The sequence below is a fragment of the Mustela nivalis genome (genome assembly GCF_964662115.1).
Source record: "Mustela nivalis genome assembly, chromosome: 8".
NCBI lineage: Eukaryota > Metazoa > Chordata > Mammalia > Carnivora > Mustelidae > Mustela > Mustela nivalis.
Window position 1 is genome coordinate 48,237,752 of NC_139027.1, and position 26,184 is coordinate 48,263,935.

A 26,184-nucleotide genomic window follows, 5' to 3' on the forward strand; every position below is an offset into this window, starting at 1 on the left:
ATAAGCAAACATTGAATTGTATTTGACACTTTTTTTTTCACATTACATCAGTTGATACATGTGATATTCACAAGGTTGAAAAAAGGCTGTCTTATCAATAAAAAAATGTATGGGGGGCTACATCAAAAACAGGAAATGAAATATGCCTCAGAGGGGCGCCTGGGTGGCTCAGTGGGTTAAGCCTCTGCCTTCAGCTCATGTCATGATCTCAGGGTCCTGGGATCAAGCCCCACATCAGGCTCTCTGCTCAGCAGGGAACCTGCTTCCCCTTCTCTCTGCCTGTCTCTCTGCCTACTTGTGATCTCTTTGTCAAATAAATAAGTAAGATCATAAAAAAAAAAAAAGAAAGAAAGAAATATGCCTCAAAGAACATGAAATTCTAAAGGCAGATAAAACCATTGAATCACAAAACACGTTATACCAAATCATAACATGCTCAAATGGTTTTAATACCAGCTTATTCAAATGTTCTAAGAAAGACCACAAATTGTTCTTACAGTAACTCCTGATGGACTCCTCCTGAGTTTCACATAAAAGACTTTGGATTGTTCTAGAAACTCACCAGTTCTAATCAGTCAACACTGAACAGCTTTCACCCTAAAATTACCCACTGATTAGCTTGAGCACCTAAAAACCTTTAAGTGTCCTTCCTTTCATACCTTGTCCTTTGAGACCTCTTTCATTGTGCCCTTCTCCTTTATACAGAAAATCTCGTAGACCCAGGTTTATAAGATTGTCAGTTTCCTTGGTGGTCTCTGTAAGATAGCTTTGAAAAAATTTCATTAGACTGCTGTTTACTGTAGTAGAAATAAAAGTTGGAAAAACAGTTTTTAGTACTCATTTTTCTTTATTTTGTTTACTTAGATTAACATTGCTACAGGATACTCACCGCTCACACCTGAGGGAATATGAAAAGTATATACAGGATGTTGAAAGCTCAAAGAGTACCATCCAGAACCTAGAGAATTCATCAAATCAAGCTCTAAATTTTAAATTCTATAAAAGCATGAAAATTTATGTAGAAAACTTAATTGACTGTCTTAATGAAAAGGTAATGTGGTTATAGATACAGTATTTCCTTTTTTATATAGAAATCCCCTCGCCACAATATTTTTTAAAAGTAAATCCTACAATTAAATTCTTTCCTCTAGGGTTTTCCTATGCATTTTTTACATACTACAACATATTAAGTATCCCCTTAATGTTGGACAGTTAGGTTTTTTGCAGTTATTTTGGTATTATGAAGTTTTGTATATAAATTTTTGTGTTAAAATTTCATCTGTTTAAGGAAAATTTCTAGAAGAGGAATTACTAAGTCAGTGTCTAAATATCCTTAAGGCTTATAAAACATTGTTTAGTTATTTACCAAAAGGATTTTATCAGTTTTATTTCTAGCTTATTTCATTTAAAAAATGGTGGTTTTTATATATTTTTTTCTCATTTTTGTCCTTTTTAAAAAATTTTAAATATAATTGATTAACATATAGTGTGTTATTAGTTTCAGAGGAAGAGTTCAGTGACTCATCAGTCTTCTACCCAGTGCTCATTACATCACATGTCTTCCTTCATGTCCCTCACCCAGTTACACCATCTCCAACCCCAACCCCCAGGGGCAGCAGCCTCAGTTTGTTTCCTATGGTCAAGAGTCTCTCGTGGTTTTTCTCCCTCTCTAATTTCATCTTACTTGTTTATTTTGATCTGAAACAACCCTTTGTTTTATTAACACTTGTAGTCATTTTTTCTTGTGAATTATTTGTTGTCTGTGCCCTGTTTTTTTAGTTCGTAGTGGGGATTTTTCTTTTTCATTTTTCCTTATATGGTGAAAATTTCTTACTGCTTAGAATTTTTAAATGTTTTATCCTACTTGATGTAGAAAGCAGTTTGTCTTTTGATTTCATTTGCAGTTTTTTTTTTTTGACATCCTGATGTTTTGAAATTTTTGCATTAATCAGATCTTGAATTATTCTTTCCCTTTATAATTTCTGTTTTTGTTCTGTACATACTAAGTTCTTACATTAGGGTCTTGGGTTGACTTTTTTTCTTTTTAAGTTGATGAATCACTTTAAAAAAATACTTTCTACTTTCTTCATTGCTTTTTATTTACATTTAAAATGTTACCGAACAATTGGATTTCTTTTTCTCCTGTTGTTTCAAATTTACTTTTTACTGTCCCTTGGTAGTTACTTTTTGACGTATTTATTGCAATACCACTTAATTCATTGATCCTTGAAGAATGACGCTGTTAAAATCTCTTGGCCTACACATTGATGTACCCATGGCTATGAGTTAACATAGAACATCATTGGATTGGGGGGGAGTTGTTGCCCAAGAAATATAAGAAACACTGATTTTAAATAATCACTTATTTCTGCTTAATAGTTTCTTTACCTGTCTTGTTAGGTCTCCTCCATTCTCCATTTTTTCAAATTAATCAGTTTCATCAGTGTGCCTCCTCAGCTGATGAAAAATAGCTGTATTCCTCATTTTCTCCTGCTCCTCATATTTCAAATAAAGAATCCTGTTTCTTATCTATCCATTCTTAACCATGTTCCTAACTCTAGCCCATTTACTTTCATTATTTATGATATTTATAGCTGTTTTAGTACTGTAAGTTGATTTTCTGGTTTTACCAATATTAAAAGCATTGGCAGCCACATCTGTATCTCACAATAAATACTGTGGTATAAATGTGGTAGTATTGAAAATGTTCCTTTATATAAGAATTGAGCATAAACACATGCTTATGTATTGCTTTTTATAATTCATTATTGATGACCTACAAAATGTTACTTATATATGTATTTCAGATTGTCAGCATCCAAGAAATAGAATCATCCATGCATGCACTCCTTTTAAAACAAGCCATGACCTTTATGAAACGCAGGCAAGATGAATTAAAACATGAATCAACGTATTTACAACAGTTATCACGTTAGTGTTTTTCATATTCAATATAATTTATTATTCATTAAGCTGAATTATCAGCTAAAGAATAAAATATTTTTATTCCTATACAAAAATATGCTTTTTTTTTATGCCTTTCACCTACCCTTTCCTAAAAACCTCAAAATATTTAGAGTCAGGGCTTTAAAATGTCCTAAATTAAGTCTAAGACAAAAATTATATCTTCTAATCACTTAGTATTTGAGACAAGATATATGGTCCGATGAGTGTTTTGAGAGGAGTTGACGTAAACCTATAAGCCTGTAGGCTTACAGAAATCTAACTTATTAAAGATTTCATGGTCCTTCCACAGATTAGTTGTGGAGGTTAAAGATGTTTTGGTGGGTTTCGGTGATTATCTGTGAGATCTCAAATAAGATTTGGATGCTACCTTTTAGTTCTCATGCTGGTTTCAGAGATGGCTTCTTTGGATTAAAGTGCTGTCCAGGGAATAGTGAAAGAGATGAGATCATAACCAAATAGCTGATGAAAGCAAAGTGACTCTCAAACACGTGACCTATAGTTGGTTAGAAATTATGGTACATTCTAAAGTAGAAAATAATATGAATAACATATTGGTAATACAAATAATTGTAGCAATTTAGGGGTAAAAAAAAAAACTGGTGAAAACTACTGAAAAAGAATGTGAGAGAGAGAAACTTGGTAGAATTTCGTCAGTATTCTCAAGTGCTGATTTATATTCACCAGCCAAGGTATCAGGCTAGCAAGCTCAATGCCTATTAATATTGTGATAGGGAGTTAACATTGAAATTTCATTGCATGATGAAATATGCAATTTAAGCATATTAAGTGTATTTATATATATATCTATATGTATAGACACCCAAGATACAACTTTTGTTTAATAGTTTCTCACTATATTTCTTTTAAGAATTTACAGTATGAAATCAATTTTATTCCTTAACAGGCAGAACTGAAACATCAACAAATGAAAGCTTGGCTGTAGATGAAAAAACTCAATGGATTTTAGAAGAGATTGAATCTCGAAGGTAACTGTATAATCTGAAGACTTAAAGCATCATTGAGCAATTATTTTTCACTACTTAAATATAGTTAACCCATATGGTATAATTAACCATAACTGAATGTTAGCTTGTGAGAATGATATAAAACCAAAATTGAGTTAAACGGTCCTCACCCCCCAAGGTTTAAAGACACACTGGTGTTTTGGGTCAGTCAAAAGGAAAAGGTAAGATGGCATGTATTGGTCCAGGAATTTCTCATAACTACAGCCAGTCATTATTATATTGTTACTCCCTCTTTAAAGTCTGGGTAGCCCATGGGAATGTCCTGTAAGAAAAAGAGGGAGAACCGCCAATTGAGATTAATCAAGCTGAAATGCCAAAAATATTAGCATAAAATTGTGTGATGTATATTCTGGGCATTTCTTTTTGTTTTAAAGCATTTCTTTTTAGCAGGAACTGTTCGTTTTCAATTTGTTTTTGGCTTATTGCAAAACATAGATCACGAAGAAGACAAGCAAGGGCACTTTCTGGGAATTGCGATCATCAGGAAGGGACATCTAGTGATGATGAACTGTCTTCAGCAGACATGAATGACTTCCAAAAAACCCAAGGTCAGTTACCAAGTTTTTAATATGTCTTAATTTGAAATATTAAAATGGTAGGAAGTGCTTTACTGTGCTTCCCCTTAAGTACATAAGGGCAATATATATATATATATAAAATAGTTGGGAAATTTCAGGAAAAGAATACATTTTTTTCCTTTTTTTTAGACTTTTCTTGGGGTACCTGGCTGGCTCAGTAGCACATGTGACTCTTGATCTTGGGGTTGTGAGTTTGAGCCCCCACTTTGGGATTTATTTAAAAAAAAAAAAAAGACTTTTTCTACCTCTGAAAAAATGGGATGAAATGGAGGAACATTGTGCATCTTTATAGTTTTGCATCTTTATAGTTTTTTTCCCTCAGTCTTCCTCATCTTTTGTAAAGGAACCATGAACATTTTGGCTTCTTTTTTTGTGACATCATTTTTAATTGAAAAGTTAAATGTAGGGGCTCCTGGCTGGCTCATTCACTAAAGCATGCAACTCTTGTTCTCGGGATTGTGAGTTCAAGCCCCACATTTTGGGTAGAGGTTACTTAAAAATTGTAGTGAAATGAGAAGGTAAAATACTGTGTTGTAAGAATTGGGGCCTTAATGTTAGATAGGTTTGAAGAAGGGCTGTATCTTAGGCAGATCCATTGACCTCCCTGAATCTCATGTTGCTTATTTGCTTGTTTTTTGTCTGTAAATAGGGTAGTAATACCTGCTTTGTAGGGAAGATAGTTACGATGCTAACGTAACAGGGACTCTATAAGTGGTGGAGTTCCTTAGTGTCGATATTGCTATTAAAGCATTTTTCTTAATAAAAACTAATTTATGTTAATATCAAAGGAAAGTTTTCAGCTCAGTTGATCATATACATCGTTGTACATGATTGTTTATAGGAAACAAAGGTCACAAATTTAAAATGTGTTATATACAGAGACTCATTTTGTTTACAGATGACATTTCACAGGATCATAAGAAGATTTTTGAAGATGTACATGATGATTTTTGTAATATCCAGCATATTTTGTTGAAATTTCAACAATGGCGAGAAAAGTATCCTGATTCTTATTATGAAGCATTCATTAGTTTGTGTATACCGAAGCTTTTAAATCCCTTAATCCGAGTTCAGCTGATTGATTGGAATCCTCTTAAGGTATTTAAGCTTAACATATAAAGGAAATAATTCTGTTGTGTTAATTATTTAAATGCCCTTGTTATCAGGTTAGCTTTAAAACACATAGAGTTGGAATTGATAATTAGTGCTTTGGGGTAATAGTTTGCATTCATCTTTTTTATTTTTGGTTCTCCCTTTATTTTTAGGCCGAATAGCACTAAACATCTTGCAGATGAAACTTTTTTGGTTTTTGTTTTTTAGCTTCTTCTATGATAAGTTTAATATCTTCTTAAATGATTTAAAAATGTAAAGGTAGTGTTAGCTTTTGGCCTGAGGAATTTGACATGCGTACCAAGAACTCTGAAGGTGGAGATGATATATTGGTAATAATTTGGTTTGGAAAGCTGCATGGAAGAAGGGGAGTGGAAATGAGGACTGGAAGAGTAAAGAAGATTTAAACGAGACCAAATTTTTTGTAAAAGTGAATAAGGAGAAATCGTAGTTCAAGAGCTAGAGACTACGTAGAGATTCAGATCCTAAATTAAGAGATAGGAACTTACCTTGGTAAATAATGGGAGGAGTAGCATTTTGAGAGTAATGTTTTAGGAAGCCCTAGCAGCAGGCTAACTTGGAGAGAAGGGAAATAAGAGGTGGATATAATACTGAAAGGTACTGCTCTACACCGAGTCCAAGGTAGTGAATTCTTCACACAGAATGGTAGTGACAAAGGAGAGAGAAGGGTTGATTATACAGAGAGAGAAAGAGATACTGAGAGTCATAACCATGGAGAAGAAACTGATGGTTACCAGAGGGGAGGGGGACAAGGGAGTGGGTGAAAGAGGCATGAGGATTAAGCAGTGCGCTTGTCCTGATGAACACTGGGTGATGTATGGAGGTGTTGAATCACTATATTGTTTACCTAAAACTAATACAACCCTATGTTAACTATATTAGAATTAAAATGAAAGAATTAGTAAAATACTAAGAATAACTCTGACACATCATCACATCAAAAGGTTGCCCCAGTGTTTTCATTCTGGGTTCTTAGAGCAGTGGTAGTTCCATTAATAGGAATGGGGACTTTCCAGAGGGAAAAAAATTTTGAAGGAAGTTTTACTGATAGTTTTACTAATAGTGGAACATCCATGTGAATATATCTAGTAAGGAGACAAATGAGAAAATGAAGGAATAGAGAACCAAAGATAAAGACTGAACAAACTAAAGGAGACAGAGCCATGTCCTTTTATCTTTCTCTGTCCTAGTTATGCATGCCTGTTGCTGTGTTACATTCGGGTCCACGCAGTCTTCATAGTATAGGAGCTAAGCTTATCCCTAAGAAAATAAGTAGTTGGTTAGACAGCAGCATAGTTGTTAACCGCTCAGCTGATCTGTTAATTCATTCAACAAATAATAATTTGCCATCTGCCACTTGCTTATTAAGCTAAACCACCTGTAAAAAACACATTTGTGCCTATGAGAATTGAGGGAGCCAGAAATGAATTTTGCATGAGGCAAATGAATTTTTATAAACAAATTCCAGGTTATTTTAAGTACTATTCTTACAAATGTATATTTTGTTCCCAAAAGTAAAGTGTGGCAGGTTCTGAACACAGTGGGCATTTTCGGAGAATTTGTCATACAAACAATGGATAGAATATAGTTTCTTGTCATACTCTTTAGACATCAATCTTAGTCATGTCATCCTGCCTAGTCTTGGTGATCTAGTGCTAAATACAGGGGCTTAAAATGTGGAATTATTCTTTTTTGATTCTCAGAAAGGTTCCAGTGATTACTCAAAAATATAACTATTCTAAAGTAATGTTTAAGAATGTATTGATAATTTTGATAATTTTATTTATAAGTGTGATGCCATAGGTTTAAAACAGATGCCGTGGTTCATATCTATAGAAGAATTTATGGCTAACAGTATGGAAGATTCAAAGAAGGAGGATAGTTCTGATAAGAAGATCTTGTCTGCGGTCATCAACAAAACAATTATTCCTCGACTTACAGGTACTACTGCTTTGTAATCTTGGTAAAATTAAATTATTCTCTGGCAGAGTCTAAGATCATTAATTTCTGTTATATTCACAGATTATTTTTTAGAAGTTTTTGAACACAGGGAAATGTAAAATGCAGTAACAATCAATAGATGTCATAATTGAAGGTAATTAAGGAGTGCTTCTTTACACAAGTGATTGGCTACCAGACTGCTAGTATTCTTCAGCCTTTAGCCTTTAGCATTTATGACATTAGTGTTACTTTTTTTTTTTTTTTTTTTTTTTTTTTTTGGTTTATTTGACAGCTAGAGAGAGAGCACAAGTAAGCAGAGTGGCAGGGAGATGGGGAGAGAGAGAAGCAGGCTCTCTACTGAGAGCCTGATGCGGGGCTCGATCCCAGGACCCTGGAACCATGACCCGAGCCGAAGGCAGCCGCTTAACCAACTGAGCCACCCGGGTGCCCCCATTAGTGTTACTTTTATAACATCTGAGTCATTTATTAGTGATATACTTTCATTCCTACTGCAGTAGGATTTCTTCCTTTCCCTTGACTTCATCCCATTTCTTTTTATTTCTTTCTTTAAAAAACCTTACTACATCTTCCTCACATCTGCACTTAGCATTGATGCTTGTTTGCTTCAGTCTGAAGAGTTGTTTCATCTGAAATTGTACTTGATAAGGAACTGTTTCACCATGTCCCTGAGAACAGATTCGGATAGCAAAGGCTGCAGAATTCTTAAAAAGTGAAACAACCACTTTTGTATTGCTTCTTAGCCAATTTGGCTAACTTTAAAGATTTTCCTCCGTGTATCTTGCAGTACAGTCATGGTTTAATTAGAAAGTTACTACTTTTACCTAGCTCTGTTAATGGTAGCACAGATTATGTATGCCTCATATAAGTTCTCTTTTAAAAACTCCAAATACAGGGGCACCTGGGTGGCTCAGTGGGTTAAAACCTCTGCCTTTGGCTCAGGTCATGATTCCAGGGTCCTGGGATTGAGCCCCACATCGGGCTCTCTGCTCAGCAGGGAGCCTACCTCCTCCTTTTTCTCTGCCTGCTTGTGATCTCTGTCTATCAAATAAATAAATAAAATCTTTAAAAAAAAAAAAAAAAACTCCAAATACATCACTTAAAATAAGTAGAATTATGAGAAATTAATATTATATCTTTATTCTTGAGCTCTGTCCTGGATCCTCTTGTACTCTTCATGAGCCCCATGGGTAATCTTATGCACTCCTTTAGTGACATCTGTATCTGTGCTGTTCCGTGTGGTAACCAGTAACTAAATGTGATTATTAAAATTTTCAACTAGGTAAAATTAAAATTTACTTGCTCAGTTACACTAATGACATTTCAAATACTTAATAATTACATATATGTAGCTCATAGCTATCATAGTACAAATATAACATGTTTTTTCCATCATTCAGAAAATTACTTCAGATAGCGCTGCTCTTTGCAATTTTAAATCCAAAAGAACTGGAGGAAGTCCAGATCTCTCTTATCAAAGTACCTTCGAAGTACCTCTACTCTTGGATGTCCAGCAGTCACTCGCAGTGCACATGTGAAGTCATACTTACCATCTTTGCTACAGATATACTCCTCGTGTTCCTTGTCAAGAAAATGGCATCTCCATCTACCCATGTATTCAAACCAGAATTTTCAAGTCATTCACTCTCTTCCTTTTTCTTGCTTCCTTATATAAGCAATAGCCACATCTGGTTTGGGTCCCCCCAGCCATTTTCTAACCTATTTTCTGTACTACAGCCAGTGTAATTTGTGAGTCTAAAATGTGAGTCTGGTTCTGTCATAACTCACTTAAAACACTTTCATCATTCTTAACTCCCCCTCGGGATGAAGCCTCAACTCTTTAACATGGCTTTCATGGCCTTTCAGAATCCCATCTTTGCTTAGGAATTCTCTAGCCCCATCTCTTGCTAAGCTCTCTTCCTTCTTTTCCTCATCCTTTTTTCTACTACATTTTAGCTATATTCTTCCTAGGCCTTTGTATCTTCTATGTTCTATCCATTTGGCAAACCTCCCAGCCCCACCCCTTCCTCCTGGCTAATTCCTCTTCATCTTTCAGTATAGACATCACTTTTAGGAACTGGTTTACACATACCTCTCTGGGTTCCTATAGCATTCTGAACTCATACTTATGGTTGCACCAACACATTGAATTATAATTGTTTATATAAATGTATTTGCCTTAGACAAAGTTACTACTTATTCATTGCTGTGCCTCTTGTATTGAACACTAGGCACATAGTAGGCTCTCAGTACTAGTTGACCAAATATTTCTAAGGTTATCAGAAACCTAAACTTCTGGGGCTCCTGGGTGGCTCAGTCAGTTAAGCATCTGCCTTCAGCTCACATCATGATCCTGGGTTCCTGGGATCAAGCTGTACATCGAGCTCCCTGCTGAGCAGGGAGCCTGCTTCTCCCTCCTTCTGTAGCTCCCTCTGCTTGTGTTCTCATGCACTCTCTGTCAAATAATTGAATAAAATTTTTTTTTTTTAAAAAAGAATAAGTCTAGATGCTTGAGAAGTCACTTTTATTTTTATTTTTTTTCTTTTTACCTATTTCATTTTTTCTATTATTTAACGTATATTTTATAGGGTCTGCCTGATATCAGGCACTGTTTTTGATTCAGCACATACATTAGTGAACAAAATAATAATCCCTTTCCTCCTGGAGCTTACATTCTGCAAAAAAGACGGATAACAAATAAAAATCTAGAAAACGTTAGTTATGAGGGCTGAGATGAAAAAGTAAGAGAAAGGGATACAAATTATCAAAGAGGAGTGCAATTTAAAAAAGATTGACCAAAGAAGGCCTTCCTAAGAAGTTCACAATTGAGTAGATTCTGAAAGGAAGAAGTGGGCCCTAAGAATATCTGGGGAAACAGAATCCACGACAGTGGGAACAGCAAATGCAAAGGACCTGAGGTAGGAGCCAGCCTGATTTCCTTGAGAAATAGCACATAGGTCTTTGTGGCTATAGTGGTGTGAGGATGGGCAGAGAACAGAAAGAGGTTAACAAGATGACAAGAGCTGGGGCACTTGGGTGGCTCAGTCAGTTAAGCCTATGATTCTTGGTTTCAGCTCAGGACATAATCTCAGGGTCGTGGGATGGAGGCCTATATCGGGCTCTACACTTGGTATGGAGTCTGCTTGAGATTTTATCTCTTTCTCTCCAAAATAAAGATCTTTTTTTTAAAAATGACATGGGCTACATTATATGGATTCTTATCATTTGTAAGGACTTCACTTTTTATTGTAAGTGAAAGAGTGAGAAGTAATTGGTCTGCCTAACATTTTAACAGAATCACTGTGGTTATTGTGTTGAGAATGAACTGTAGGCAGACCATTTAGGAAGCCTTTGCAGTAATCCAAGCGACAGATGATACTGGCTTAGGCTAGGGTGTTAAAAGTGGAGTTCTGAAAAGTGGTTGAATTCTGCATGCATTTCGAAGATAGCACTAACAGAATTTTCTAATGGATTGGTTATGTGGAGCAAGAGAGAGAAGAATTCAAGAGTGACTGCATGGGTTTGGGCCCAAGCATCTGGAAGGACAGAGTTGCCATTTTCTGAAGTGGAAGAGACTGAGAGGAGCATGTTTAGAGCAAGGAGGTCTTATCAGGAGCTTAGTTTGACAAATGCTGAGTTTGCAGTGCCTGTCATCCAAGCAGAGATGTCAACTAGGTTGTTGAATACATGAGCCTAAAGGAGAGGGTCAAGTAGCAGACGTAAATTTGTAATTTATCAGCACATCAATGACAGAGCCACAAAACTGACTTTAAATACTAAGGGTATTTATAAATGTCGATAGGAAAGAGAAGGTGAGTGACCTGAGTCCTGAGGTACTCCAGCATTCTTTAATCAAAGAGATGACAGGCAGCCAGCAAAGGAGACCACAGAGATAGGTGGGAAATCAGGAATGCTATCCTGGATGCCAAGAAATGTTTGTAAGGGGAGTGGTGAACTGTTCCAGTTGTTGCTGATAAATCAGTTGGGGACTAGAATCAACCATTAGGTTTTGCAAGGTGAAGGTCATCTCCAGTGGTAGCAATAGTTTAGATAGAATGGTTGGAGATAAGGTCTAATTGAAGTGAATTCAGGGGTTAATTGGAGGAAAGAAATTAGACAGTTTTGACAGTTTTTTGAATTTTGTTGTAAAGTAAAGGAAAGAAATAAGGCAATATTAGAGGGGAAAGAAGGGGCAAGGGAAGGGTTATTTTTAGTATAAGAGAATAATTGTTTGTAGCTGATGGGAAAGATCCGGTAGAAGTGATGGCAATACCGAAGTTAAGAGGGCAGAATTCTGGGAACAGTATCTTCCAGCAAGCCAAAGGCATTGAGAAGAAAAGTTGGCCTTCATGAGGAGCATGGGGGCTTCAACCATAAGAATGGAAGACAAATTAAGAGTATGTTGGGGGTGGGGTTATGGACATTGGGGAGGGTATGTGCTTTGGTGAGTGGTGATTCACAGACCTGTACCCCTGGGGATAAAAATACATGTTTATAAAAAATAAAAAATTAAAAAAAAAAAAGAGTATGTGGGCATGGATGTAGGTAGGTGTATAGATTCTGCAGTAGTTTATGGAACTTTTCTTCTGTTTTTTCATCAGTTGAGGAAGTCTCAACATGAGGGCAAGAGCAAGGGAAGAGAAAAGAAAAGGTAAACAGCTGTCTGGAAGAGTCAAGTCCATTAACTGAGAGAGCAAGGAGGGGAAAAAAGGACAGGAAATGATCATCTGGATAAGAGGAAGGAGGAATGGGCCAGGGAAACATGATTGCTAGGCAGCATGAAGGGCTCACTGGAGTTTCACAGTGATAAGTTTAAAGTATATTTTTTTTTCCAGCCATGATTTAGCCACATGGTTGGAGCCACAGACTCAGTGACAAGTAGATTTAATTTACCTAGGGCTGTGGTTGAGTTAAACAAGTTTAACAGAGCCCAAAAAGGACAAGGAAATTGAGAATGTATGCAAATACATAATGGTAATGATTGGCATGGATTTTAAATTGCATAGGATGGGAGTCTTTGCTAAAGGCCTCAGCTGTTTATATGTGAAAAGCAAAGCAATCTAGTAAATAAATTGTACATTACTGAAACTTTTGTTTCAGACTTTGTAGAATTCATTTGGGATCCCTTGTCGACCTCACAGACAACAAGTTTAATAACACACTGCAGAGTGATTCTTGAAGAACTTTCCACTTGTGCAAATGAAGTTAGTAAAGGCAAACAGGTAATCATTTCTAGAGTTAATAAATGTCTTGATTTATTTATAGATTAATGTAATTTTGTTCTAAATCTTTGTTTACAGAAGATGCAAATGAAGTAATTACCAAATAACAATTTGGGGAGAAATAGATTTACTTCTGATTTATAGAAACTAGGATTGACCATTTCTTCTTATTGATAACAAGATGAAAGAATATACCTTCATATTTATGAACACTCTAATAGGGATGACAGTCATTATTAATTATAGGATACACATACATGTAATAAGATCCAGATTATTATATTAATTTATTCCTCTCTGTTCAGTGGCCTGATTTTTGTTCCCATGGTCCAGCCAGCCATTTTTCAGGTTTGTGAATATACTTTGGACCTGCAGAGATGAACAGGCATAAATGCATTAGTGCAAATTTGTTCCTTCTAAGAGGGAAAAACAATTATTTACTTTTTTTTTTTTTAGCAATAATCTGGTATTATGGCTTCACTTTAATAATAATTTTAAAATTAGGTTAACATTCATTATATTAACTAGTTTCTTGTAATCGGCCAAAGTTAAAAGCAGTAATCTCTTTAAGGATTCCAAAAGTTCAGTGAATATGGAGCACCTGGCTGGCTCAGTCAGTAGAGCTTGTGAGTCTTGATCTTGGAGCCTGAGTTCAAGCCCTACATTTGGGTATAGATTATACTTAAAATTTTTTTTTAAATCCTTAAAAAAAAAAGTTTAGTAGGATAGATTTTCATCATACCATCATTTAGAATTGAGTTTTGTTCAACATAAGACCTAAGGAGCGACCTTTTAGAGGCTTTGGTGAGAATGTGTTAAATCTTACTTTTATTGTGGTACTCCTTTTTATCATTCTGCTTTTTGATGAGAATGTCACATATTCATACAGTTAAATCAGTAAATCAAATATATGTTGAGCTTTAAGGAAATTGAGAGAGAATTGACAGTCTTGAGATTGTCCAGAGTAGAATAAGCAAAGTGGTTGAGAAGCAAGGAGGCATGTCACATTCATATTCTGAACACCATTAAATTTTAGCACTGGGAATTATTATGAAGGAGGGAAGCTGTAAGAAGTAAGAGAGAGAAGAGGGAAACCAGCATGATTCTGTCTTCAAGCAACATGTGATCTTAAAGGAAATAAGGTGTGCATAAGTTGTTATTTAAGGGGTGCCTGGGTGACTCAGTTCGTTAAGCTCAGGTCTCGGTCATGAGTTCAAGCCCCTCGTTGGGCGTGAAGTCTACGTTAAAAAGGAAAAAATAATGTTATTTAAAATAGGAAGTGAGAAGTGGGGGAAGACAAGGAACAATTATTTAATTCCTGCTATGTACTTCGCACTCTCTTGGACCTTGTTCCTGTGTCATCTTAGTTCTAGTTGCTCTATTAAAAAATGGGTGATAGCTTCATTTTACCGATGAAGATACAGTCTCAGAAATTGGTTCATAGTAATACCTTGAATTAGAACTAGGATTTGAACCTTAATCTTATTTTAAAGCCTAAGCTTGCGTCACTGACCACATTGCCTCCCCTCCCCTCCCCAAACCTGTGCAGCCCAAAGAAAATACTGTGAAATGTTTAAGGTGGCATTGGAGCCCAGTGGAAAGTGAAGGATTTGAACATATAGCAAACTGATGGGAGTGAGAGCGTCTTCACCTCGTTCCAATAGGATAAAGACATACAACTTGAAAATCATTTCAGAAATTAGAGCTATTTAACTTAGAAAAAGATATACATGAAGATTCTTTATTTGAAGAAGGAGTGGGTTTATTCTGTGTTGTTACAGAGCATTGAATCAGGATCAGTAGATAAGAACCACAAGGAAGTAGATATGGAATCTTATATCTGCTCTCTGTATGGGACTATGTAAGTGTAACCTAAATATAATCAGTGCTTTTCTATTTATTAAACACTTTCACATTGTCTCGTTTGATCTTCACAACCTTGTAGAATGTGTTGACTTTAACTCCATTTTACAGATGAAGAAGCTGGGGCCCAGAGGGCCATGTCCCTGGTAAAAGGTCACTTGGGGTCTTAAGTGGTAGACCTGGCACTTTGTAATTTATAATAACTAAAATCTTTCAAAAGTGTTAGAGATCCACTCATGAAGTTCTTATACAAGCAATTTTTATTCTGGAAGCCCTCCCACAATGAATGTGGAAAATGGGTTCTTTGTGTAATTAGTAGGAGACTAGACTGTATCAGGATTTTTCATCTTCAACAGTCTTGGCATTTGGAGCAAGATAATTCTGTGGAAAGTTGTCCTGTGCTCTGTATTGTGCTTAGCAGCTTCCCTGGCCTCTAACCACTAGATGCCAGTAGTGCTCTCTAGTCTCGACAACCAGAAATCTCTCCAGACACTGTAAAACACTCCCTGAGTGTGGCATAGTCATTCGTACATAAGAATCTCTGAACTACATAGTGTTCCTGGCTACTGAGACAGTTTGCCTTGCCAGTGACATCACTGTTTTTTCAGTGATGTGTAAGAAATTGAAGAGAATGAAAAAAATTCTAGAATAATGGACTCAAACAGCATAGTTCTTATTTTCAAAGTAAGAAGCAAATGATTCTATAAGCTAATGCCTGGTTGAGAATAGTTTTGATTCTTGATAAGATTCTAAAATAGATTATTACAGAGGTAGATTGTGAACACCTAAAAAAAAAAAAAAAGTAGTAATTACTATAATCTATCACTGATAGGGTTCCTAAATGCAGATGATTGCTTACTGAAGCAAAGTGTCCCATATTATCTCAGTTACTTTCACTGAATAGTAAGGTACTGTGCAGGTAGAGTAGGTAGTGTATTTATAATTGTTCCTGAGGATTAAATAGGGAAAGATAAGCTTAGCAATTTACAGTTAGGTACAAGAAACTGGTAAGAGTATGGCTATAGAATACTGGACCAAGAGGAATGTGGCTACCTTTGGGGGAAGTCTTTTAGTATTAGGTATTTTCTTAATATTTGCCCTGTTCAATATTGAACTGGATGAAGATGTAAAATGCCTGCTAATAAAATTTGTCAATGGCACAAAGCTAGGAATTCTGCATAGACTTATAGATAGTAGAATAGTATTCAAAGGGATTTCAAATATTGAGAAAATGGACTCTCAAAGTATACGGTGTGAAAGGAATATATATTATGTCCTACCTCTGTATTCAGACATTCAACTGCATAAATAAAAGATAGGAAAGAAATGGCCTTGAAGCAGTGTAAAAACTACTAAAGCTTTTAGAGTCTTTTCAAAGCTAGTTTAAAGAATGTATACAGAGTGTGTTTGTATGTGTGTCTGTGGTCGTTAAAACTTTACTGTTTGGAGAACTTTTCCCCCCTATGAAATAATGTATTTGAATAATCGAAAAAGTTAATGAGCTCAGAGTTTAAAAATATAGGAGTTTGTTTTAAACAAATTTTTGGAAATAATGTCAAATTACAGAAAATTCTCATGAATAAAAATAGCATGCTCATAGGCCCTTTACCCAGATTCACCTGTCATTAATATTTTGCTCCATTATGCTTTATTATCTGCTGTTCCATTGTATATATACACAGTTTGTTTCTCCTGAACACTTTGTGAGTAAATTGCTTATTTGTTAAGAATAAAAAGTCTGGGGGGAAAAAATAAGAATAAAAAGTTTGTTACATAATCATGGGACACTTACCATTTTCAGTAAACTTCATATACTTAATCTACCATCCATATCCCACTTCCAACATTTAACTCAATAATGTCCTTTGTAGCATTTCTTTTTAGAAAACTGTTTTTAAGAAACACAAATTTTAAACAATATGGAAATATTTGTCAAGGCTGGCATTCGAAATGATGTATTTTAAATGGAAAAGAACTTTTATACAATATTGTGTGTAATATAGCTCCCAAACTGGAAACACCTGAATATCCCATTATTAGTATTGATGTGACAGAATATGCCCTACATCAATGAAAATGCACTAGCTACAGCTGTATGCACCAACATGGGTGAATAAAATTCTCTTGTTACCTCATTGATAGTGATTTTAACACCTGATTCTGTGTTACAGTATAGTACAAATCTGTACTGTACTTTTAAAATTACTACTTTTGGTAAATAGACTTCTACCTATGGCTATCACTGATGCTTTTAAATTTTTCTATAATAGGACTTACTTAAGTCCGTTGTTGTGAGAATGAAGAAAGCAATAGAAGATGATGTTTTTATTCCTCTGTATCCAAAGAGGTAAGAGCTTTTGATTTTTAGATTATATGTAATAGCTAATCATGTAACGCAAAATTAAGAATGCAGTGCAAAAGAAACTAAATTAAGTGTTCTCTAGGGGTACCTGGGTGGCTCAGTGGGTTAAAGCCCCTGCCTTTGGCTCGGGTCATGATCCCAGGGTCCTGGGATCGAGCCCCACATCGAGCTCTCTACTCAGCAGGGAGTCTGCCTCCCTTCCTCTCTCTCTGCCTGCCTCTCTGCCTACCTCTCTGCCTACCTGTGATCTCTGTCAAATAAATAAATAAAATCTTTAAAAAAAAAAATTAGGTGTTCTCTCAAATATACATACACCTAATAAGGTGCAAATTGGGATTTCAGCAAAATAATTCACTTTTTCATTCCATGTATGATATCTGACACACTTGGACTTAGATGTTTGTTTTTTTTTATGTTAAGAACATAGCAGATGGCATCACAGTGTGGTTAAATCCAGATTCTGGAGCCCACATTTACTAGATATTTGACTTTGGGCTTGTGTGCATCAGTGTCTTTGTATGTAAAGTAAGGTATTAATGCCTACTTCACAAGACACTGTGAAGATGAAACACATGCTCAGAGCGGTGCCAGCGCAGAAAGCTAGAAACTCTGTGAATTATGGATTTACTTTAGGAAACAAGTAGGGTTTTTTTGTTTTTGTTTTCCTTGCCTGAGGAGATATTTTTCCTAGATGAAAAATGTTGCTATGGCTGTTGCCAAAAAAAATTATTGCCTGTGCTCTCTTCTAGGATTCTGAAGTTTTCAGGTCTCACATTTAGGTCTTTAATCCATTCTGAGTTTGTTTTTTTGTATGGCAGAAGAAGGTGGTCCAGTTTTCTGGCACCATTTGTTGAGATTATCTTTTCCCCTTTGAATATTCTTGCCTTTTTTTATTGTAGAATCAATTGACCATATAAATATGGGTTTATTTCTGGGTCTTTATTCCGTTCTATTAATCTGTGGGTCTATTTTTTTTTGCCAGTACCGTACTGTTCTGACTACAGCTTTGTAGTGTATCTTGAGATCTGGAATTGTGACACCTCCAGTTTTGTCCTTTCTCATGCTTGGTTTGACTGTTTCGAATTTTCTGTTGTTCCATACAAATTTTAGTATTATTCTAGTTTTGTGAAAAATGCAGTTGGTATTTTGATAGGGATTGCCTTAAATCTTTAGATTGCTTTGGGTAGGGTGGACATTTTAACAGCATTTGATCTGCCAGTCCATGAGAATGATATTAACTTTCCATGTGTTTTATGTTGTCTTTAGTTTCTTTCATCCATGTTTTATAGGTTGCAGAGTACAGGTCTTTCACCTCATTGGTTAAGTTTATTTCTAGGTATTATGTTCTTCTCAGTACAATTAAAAAAAAAAAAACAATTGCATTTATAAGATTTTATTTATTTATTTGACAGAGAGAGATCACAAGTAGATGGAGAGGCAGGCAGAGAGAGAGAGAAAGAGGGAAGCAGGCTCCCCGCTGAGCAGAGCGCCCGATGCGGGACTCGATCCCAGGACCCTGAGATCATGACCTGAGCCAAAGGCAGCGGCTTAACCCACTGAGCCACCCAGGCGCCCTAAATGCAATTGTTTTCTTAATTTCTTTTTGCTACTTCATTATTAGTGTATAGAAATGCAACAAATTTCTGTATATTAATTTTGTATCTTGTGACTACTGAATTCACTTATCAGTTCTAGTAGTTTTGGTGGAATCTTCAGGGTTCTATATACAGTATCATGAAGCAAGTAGTATCTGAAGCTTTTTATACATTTGCTAAAAAGACAGTTTATAGTACTGGATCATGAACTAAAGTGATCCAGTGAGCGTTCACAGGATGGAAGAGCTTCTGTGGAGAGAAAAGAAAGGAACTTCTGAGCTTTCTGGCTAATTTAATTGTGAAGAGATACCTGTGTATAAAAATTATGCCCTGTTAAAGTTTGTAGTAGAATGTTTAAATAAGAAATCTATTCATATGGTTCAGAAGTATGAGTAGTAGGAGTATGTATATTTTAATTTATATTTAAAACGGAGTCTTACTCCCTCCCCTCCTGCCCTCCATCCAGTTTTTGCCCCTCCTCTTCCATATACATAATAATCACTGTTAGTAATTTTTTTACCTTTCCATAATTTCGTCATGTAATTAGAATTAAATACTTACATATGCCGTAATCTTATTCCCACCCCATCATTCTATAGCAGAGAAGGTACATTTGTAACCATAGTCTTGTACCTTATTTTGACTTAGTATATCTTTGAGATCATATCATCACAAGAGTACTTTCCTCCTGTTTTAAGCTGCTTAATTTGCCTTCATATAATGTAATGTAACTGGTGGGCATGAGAGTGAAAAACCATTACCAACAGTGCTGTGAATAATTTTATAGACCCGCCAACCAGTACATGTGCAAGTATACCTCCAGAAGGTATTCTCAGAAATAGGGTTGTTGGATCAAAGTGTACATGTAATTGTAATTTTGATATCAGAGCACTCTACTTACATTCTGTTAATGTGTTAAAGTTTAGTTGCTTAAAAAAAAAGTTTTTTAAACCCTGGTTCTGTAAGATTAACAGTTTGCATTTTGTTCTTTCTTGGTTTCAAATTAGCACTGTAGAAAACAAAACATCACCACATTCAAAGTTCCAAGAAAGGCAGTTCTGGTCAGGTTTAAAGGTAAGCAGAAAAACTACAAAAATAAAATTTTTCTCATTTACTAGTATGTGGTAGAGATTATCAAACTTCTCTAAAGGACCAGGTAGTAAATATTTTCTGCTTTGAATGTTCATTGAACTATTCAACTCTCTGCCTTGTAGTATAAAAGCAGTTATAAACAATATGTAAACAAATAAGCATGGTTGTTTCAGTAAAACATTACTTACAGACACTAAAATGTCAGTGTCTTAAGTTTCACATGTTACAAAATGTGTTTTTGGGGGTGTTTTGTTTTTGTTTTTGTTTTTGTTTTTGTTTTTCAAAATAATAGGTCATTCTTAGTTTACCAGCTCTGCAGAACCAGGCAGCAAGCTAGATTTAATCCACAATCAATAGTTGGCCAACTCCTAGTCTAAAATGGTGAAGTCATTACTAAGTCAGTGGTAAGAGGGAGAGATGGTAAAAAGTTGGGTTCGGAAGATACTTAGGATGGAGCACTGAAAAGACTTGATGATTAAATTATAATTACATGTGAAGACCAGGGTGCTAGCCAAGTTTCTGACTTTGGCAGCTTGGTAACTTGGAGGGGATACAGGAAGAACAGGCTTGAAGGGAAGATAAAGGTCTGTTTCAGATGGTGAATTGAAATCTATGGGGGAAAATATAGGAATAGATAGACGTCTGGACTGCAGGAGGCAGATCTTAGTTGGAGATTGAGAAGTCAGCCACATGGAGGCAGTATTAGGAATGGCATGAAGCATGAGAAGGCTAACAACACAACCTTGGGAAAGAGGGACATGAGGCAGGCAGAGAAAGTGAAGTCTTCAAATAAGCGTTAGAATTTATTGTGAAACTTAGAGTAGTCACAAGAGGGTGGCATCATGAAAACTAAGCAAAGAATTTTTAAGAGTGAAGACAAAGTATTAAATACCACCCAAGAGACTTGGGAGAAAGACTGAAAATGTTTACTGGATTTTACAATTAAGAGGGTGACCTCAGCAAACTTAGTTTTTAATAGGGTGAATCCATATTTGTTAGGTGGTTGAATCAGGGAAAACACTTTCCAGAAAGAGGGAACAACGTCAGTAATGACAAAGTGTAGAAAGATTGCATGTTAGAGTAATATAGTACTGGGAAGAAAATGGAAATCATAAAATTCACAAAAATATGGATTTAGAGGAAGGAAAGGCAACTAATGTTAGTTTTATTGGGATATCATGTTTTTTAATCTTATGTATCAGAGCAATGACAGTTTCTCAGAATAACACATTAGTAACAGTGACACTCACTTTAACAGTAGTCCTTTATGAATCTTTGGGTCCTATGGTCTTGCGCCTGATGACCCCAGACTCTGAATCGAGGAGGAAGATCACTGATCTGGAGAGGGTCCAGTGAAGATTGAGATGATGTTGGGTGATAGTCCTAAGAAATATGATGAGCAAATATATGGAGGTTGTAAAAAATTAGGTATTTGTTCAGAAATGTTTTCTAGTGTTTGTAAAATTGATAGACCAATGTTTTATGTTTTTTGGAAACTACTACCTTTTTCCTTTAGGGGAAACAGCTGCACAGTCACTTAACCTTTTTTTATTTTAGCTGTTCCGCAATATTCTTCTTTGGAATGGACTCCTCCCAGATGACACCTTGCAAGAACTAGGACTAGGGAAGCTCCTAAATCGTTACCTTATTATAGCTCTTCTTAATGCCATACCTGGGCCAGATGTTGTTAAAAAGTGCAACCAGGTCAGTGTAATATTACTTTTTAAAATTCAATTAATACAGTCTGTATTGTGGGGCACCTGACTATCTTAGGGGGTAGAGCATGTGACTCGATCTCAAGGTCAGGATATTGGGGTCTAGAGATTACTTAAAAAGTTTAAAACCTATTTTGTAACAGAATAATTAAAATTGTTGTGGTACTCATAATAATTTAATAGACTAGAAACCCAAAAGCAACCAACCTCTTAGTATTTAAGAATTTGTATACTAGTTTGAATTACCTCCAGCAGGGAAAAGAAAAATTTAATAAATGGTGCTGAGCCAGTTGGTTAACTCTTTACAAAAAGAATGATAAATCCTCAACTTTCACTAAATACCAGTATAAATTTCAGATAAAGTATAAAAAAGAAACTGTAAAATACTATACTAAGAGGATAAATGTATCTTTTTGAACTTAAAAGCAAGAGAAGAAATGGTGAAAAAAAGATTTAATGAAAGTATAAAACTTCAGTGAATTTAAAAACATTTAAAAGGTATCAAGATTTGATCATTGTTAAAACTGAAGGATAGTTTCATTGGGGTGACCAGTTATTCCTTCTTTTCTATAATTAAAAGTTAAAAGGAAAACTGAGAAATAAAAGTTATAATCCATAGAAGGATTAACATCCACCTGTTTAAAAAAGCTCTTTAAAGTTAGTAAACAATTCAGATATTCCAGTTAAAAATAGACAAAAGACATGCAACAGGAAATTCACCAAAAACAGAATATGTAAAAGTTTCTAAACTCATGGAAAAGATCAAAAGTACTAATAAGAGAAATGCAAAATAACATAGTAAGGATATTATTTTTACCAGTTATGCTGGCCAGGGTTTTGTTTGTTTGTTTGTTTGTTTTTTGCTGTTATTTCCTAGTTCTTGTCATAAGCATGAGGAAACAATTGCACATTATTTCCGGGGCACCTAGAATGGGTGATGCCGGGGTTCTGAGAAACAGTCTTCACTGGTGGAATGAGGGCTTGAACTCGATAGAGTTGGCATGATGGGTACAAACCTTTAAAGTTCATACCCCTTGTCTTAGGATAAAATTCCTTGAAGTAAAATTGTTGAGTTAGAGATCAGAGATGCACATGTAAATTTGTGAGAAAATGCAATGGAGTACATTTGAGATCTAAATGGCTTTATTAAGGTTCTGTTATTCGGGCAGCATTCCATCTAGCAAGTAGAGAGATCCTCTGAGGAGTTGTACAGAATGAAAGGGTTTCATAAGAAAGAAGGTGAGACAAGGAACTGTTAGCAAAAGAAAAGGATTATTTCAGGCTGGGACAGGGTCTTACTGGAGAAAGGAAAATGGCATGGTTTTTATTTTACAGACCTCAAATCTGGGGATTGACTGTTTAAAAGTGACATTCCTGAGATGAGTTGAAACTGCAGTTCAGATCTTGGGTTTGCTGTTGTAAGGAGCAAGTGACCCTATTTGGGGCTTGTTTCTTTATCAGAGTTTAAGTACAAAGAATATTGTAGCGTTATTTATAATAGAGAGTTGCCAACTCTCTACCCAAAAACATTGTCTATTCATCAGATAAGTTAGTTTTAAGAATATAGAAAAATGTTTATAAATTTAAAAACAACATAAGAAATTAGATAGCAGTTCCTAACCCATCATGATTTTTTTGGCTATTTTTATATCACACAGTTTTAAACTGCATTATCTCCCCAAAATTGAATTCATCGTCCATGCTATAAATTTCAGGTTCAGTTTAGTCCTCTTTGACCATGAGTCTACTACCAGAAATAGAAAAGTGGCAGGACATTCTCATCCTTTTAAGATGTATAAACTTTGACAATGAAAAATTCTCGAAATTTATTTTACCATAACCATAAAGGGCTAAATGAGATGGACTGATGTTAGCAAGCCTTAGATAACTGTTACTAAAAACTGACCATGTGTTTTAATTAACAGATAGCAGCGTATTTACCAGAAAAATGGTTCCAAAGTTCTGCCACGAGAACGTCTATTCCCCAGCTAGAAAACTTCATCCAGTTTTTGTTGCAGTTTGCACATAAATTATCTAGAAGTGAATTCAGGTAATTTGCATATTTGTATCTCCATAAGCATAGTTCAAGGATTCTATTTTACACTCAGTAATTTTTAGAAAAATTTGTACTTATTACTCTATTTTTAAAAGTCTATGGAGACTACCACTATAGAATTAGTACTTTCATGCACAACCTTTGGAATCACTATTTTATACTCCCACCTCATGCCTAATAGTTCATATTTTTAAATGTAAATCTCTTCTAAAATAAGCAGTTCCAGAAAACTATCACACAGGAGAATTTAGGAAACTATAAATCAGAAGCCTCTTACTAATCATGTTTTTCATTTTCCTGGCCATTTAAAAATCTCAACTATTGTTTAAGTACAGGTCTGCAGCCTGCCTTTTACCCAGCAATAGCTAGAATCTCTTGGATGTTTCATTAACAACACTAAGTGTTTAGGGGCTTCATTAACACCACTAGATGTACAGTGGTGTTCTGGTAAACCACTACTCCAAAAGTTTTAAAAATTTTTAAATAAAAAGCACAGATTTGTAGCATCCATAGGTAAATATTCCTACCGAGGCTCCCCCCATCATAGTCCTTACAAGCTGATAGCCCCACACCCACCGTAACTTTAAATCTACCATCAGCTTTCTGATGGTAGATTTAACTGCTTTTTAATCATTCACATTAAAATTTGCCAGCATACATCCCCTAATGACTATAGCTGAATGCTCTATGGAGAAGGTAACATCTGAATATTTTATGCTATTTTAGATACTGGGTTAAAATTTTTGTTTCAGATTAACAACTAATGATTCACTATGCTTTCAAACCTTTTTTTGTTTTTCAGGGATGAAGTCAAAGAAATAATTCCTATTCTAGTGAAAATAAAAGCTTTGAATCAAGCAGAATCCTTCATAGAAGAGTATCACCTCGACGATCTGAAATCAGTAACTAAAGAAGTTTGAACAAACTATGGGAAAGTACTAACATGAGATTTTAATATAATCATACTTGCCTCCTTTGCTTGGGGGCCAGGTGGAGCAGGACTCCATCCTTCCAATCCTCCCCTTACCTTTTGGTATCATGCAAGGCTGGCCCCCCTGTGGTGGTTGCAGGAATTAAGCACACAGGAGCATTAAGAGTTTAACATAGTCCCTTTGATTCTTCTCACTTTTCTAGTTGAAGAGAGAAATTGAAGAAACCTTGCTGTCTGGGCTTTGGTGAGTCTTCCGAACTGCACCATAAAAACATGTTAGTTTTCTTCACTTTAACGATCTCTGTTTACAAATAAGTTAAAATGTAAAACTTAATTGGAATGAATTATTTGCTAAGTATTAACTGAGTAAAGGCATTTTAAGGTTTATTGATAACTACTGTAACAGAGGCCAGTGAAACCACCCTCCCCCCCAGCCACAGGATAGGTATTACCTTTTTTTTCTTACTCCATGCAGATTTAGTAGCTATAAAAAAATCATATTTTAATTATTCATTTTGGCTATTAGAGAATAAGTATTTTTTTCTTTTTGGCTATTTGTAATTTTTTTTTAATAACCCATTCATCTTAGGGATTTGTCAGAACCTTTTATATTTTAAAGATACTGTCCCTGTCCTATGTTATAGTTTCCTCATTGCCATTTTTAATTTTGTGTATGATGTTTGTAGTGTGCTAAGGTCATCATAGTTGTTACGTACTTGACTACTCTTTTGTTACTGTTTTTTCATTGGTGATAGGCTTAGATAAGAAACAGTTACTTTAAATACTCAGAACAGGTTATAAACTTCCTAATAAAATATTGGTGTAATTGAAAAGAAATTTAAAAAATTACTAGTAAATTATCATTTTGAGAAATCTTTTCTTAAATCTATTTGTTAAATAACTCAAGAGAAACCCTGAATATGTAGTTCATAAATTATTGCCCCAAAGATAATCAGGAAATCTTTGATTGTAGAGGATTTGAGCATGTGGCTTCATCCATTATCACCTCTCGTTTTGAAGTTGATGTATATTTTAACAGATTGATGTGTTATTTCTACTGCAGTGAAGACTTATGATTCACTAGTAGGAATAGTTTAAATTTTCTTTTAGTTACACAAATTATATAAGAATGGAATTTCTAGAAATTCAAACCATTACTCAGAGGCATTTAGCATTCCTGCAGTTACTGTCCCAGAGGTGAATGTTGTTTTCATTTTAATGTTATCCTTTCAGACCTTTTCTCTACTTACAAACATATGTGTGTGTTAACATAAATGACATTGTTATTGCATATGAAATTTCTAATTTTTATTAATAAAATGTGTATTTGAAAACTTTCCTAAGACTTCTGCATTTTTAATTAAAGATGTCTTAGATATGTTCCCTATGTTTTTAATTTGAGCAGAGAGATTTCTCTTTTTGTAGAATGGAAAATGTTAGAACTGCTTTCAGAAATAGAAATTGATTTAAACTCCCAATAGCTTAAATACCTATCATTATACTGGATTTCATTATACTTAGTGTTTGAACCTCAAGATTTTTATCCTTCATATACTCTAATTGAGGATATTCAAAAACATGTGAAACTTGATTTTAATTCAATCCCCAGGCCAGGTTTTTTTTCTTTGTCCCCTCTGAGTGTAGAATGGATGGAATGAAAGGGAGGAACACAACTAGCAAGAACAAAA

The 26,184-nt window shown here is 35.1% G+C and overlaps 1 protein-coding gene across 19 annotated transcripts in view; it reads left to right on the forward strand.

Moving 5' to 3' along the window:
* GCFC2 (GC-rich sequence DNA-binding factor 2) overlaps window positions 1–25,831 on the forward strand; it is a 45,413-nt gene extending 19,582 nt beyond the window's left edge. The window contains exons 6-19 of one of the 19 annotated variants that reach the window (XR_014314954.1): window positions 865–1,051; window positions 2,808–2,931; window positions 3,872–3,953; window positions 4,428–4,540; window positions 5,469–5,668; window positions 7,505–7,642; window positions 12,761–12,882; window positions 13,919–14,024; window positions 14,664–14,743; window positions 17,016–17,092; window positions 19,710–19,776; window positions 21,352–21,498; window positions 23,435–23,559; window positions 24,368–25,831. Coding sequence is in view for 2 of the 19 variants with exons in the window: in XM_082743678.1 (XP_082599804.1) it covers window positions 865–1,051; window positions 2,808–2,931; window positions 3,872–3,953; window positions 4,428–4,540; window positions 5,469–5,668; window positions 7,492–7,642; window positions 12,761–12,882; window positions 17,016–17,092; window positions 19,710–19,776; window positions 21,352–21,498; window positions 23,435–23,559; window positions 24,368–24,485 (1,513 nt within the window). In the remaining 17 variants the exon portion in view is untranslated. Of the gene's footprint in view, window positions 1–864; window positions 1,052–2,807; window positions 2,932–3,871; window positions 3,954–4,427; window positions 4,541–5,468; window positions 5,669–7,491; window positions 7,643–12,261; window positions 12,312–12,760; window positions 12,883–13,918; window positions 14,025–14,431; window positions 14,744–17,015; window positions 17,093–19,709; window positions 19,777–21,351; window positions 21,499–23,434; window positions 23,560–24,367 lie in introns of those variants that run through there. The other 18 variants (XR_014314957.1, XR_014314958.1, XR_014314959.1 and 15 more) reach the window with 18 other exon arrangements.
* The last annotated feature ends 353 nt before the right edge of the window (window positions 25,832–26,184 follow it).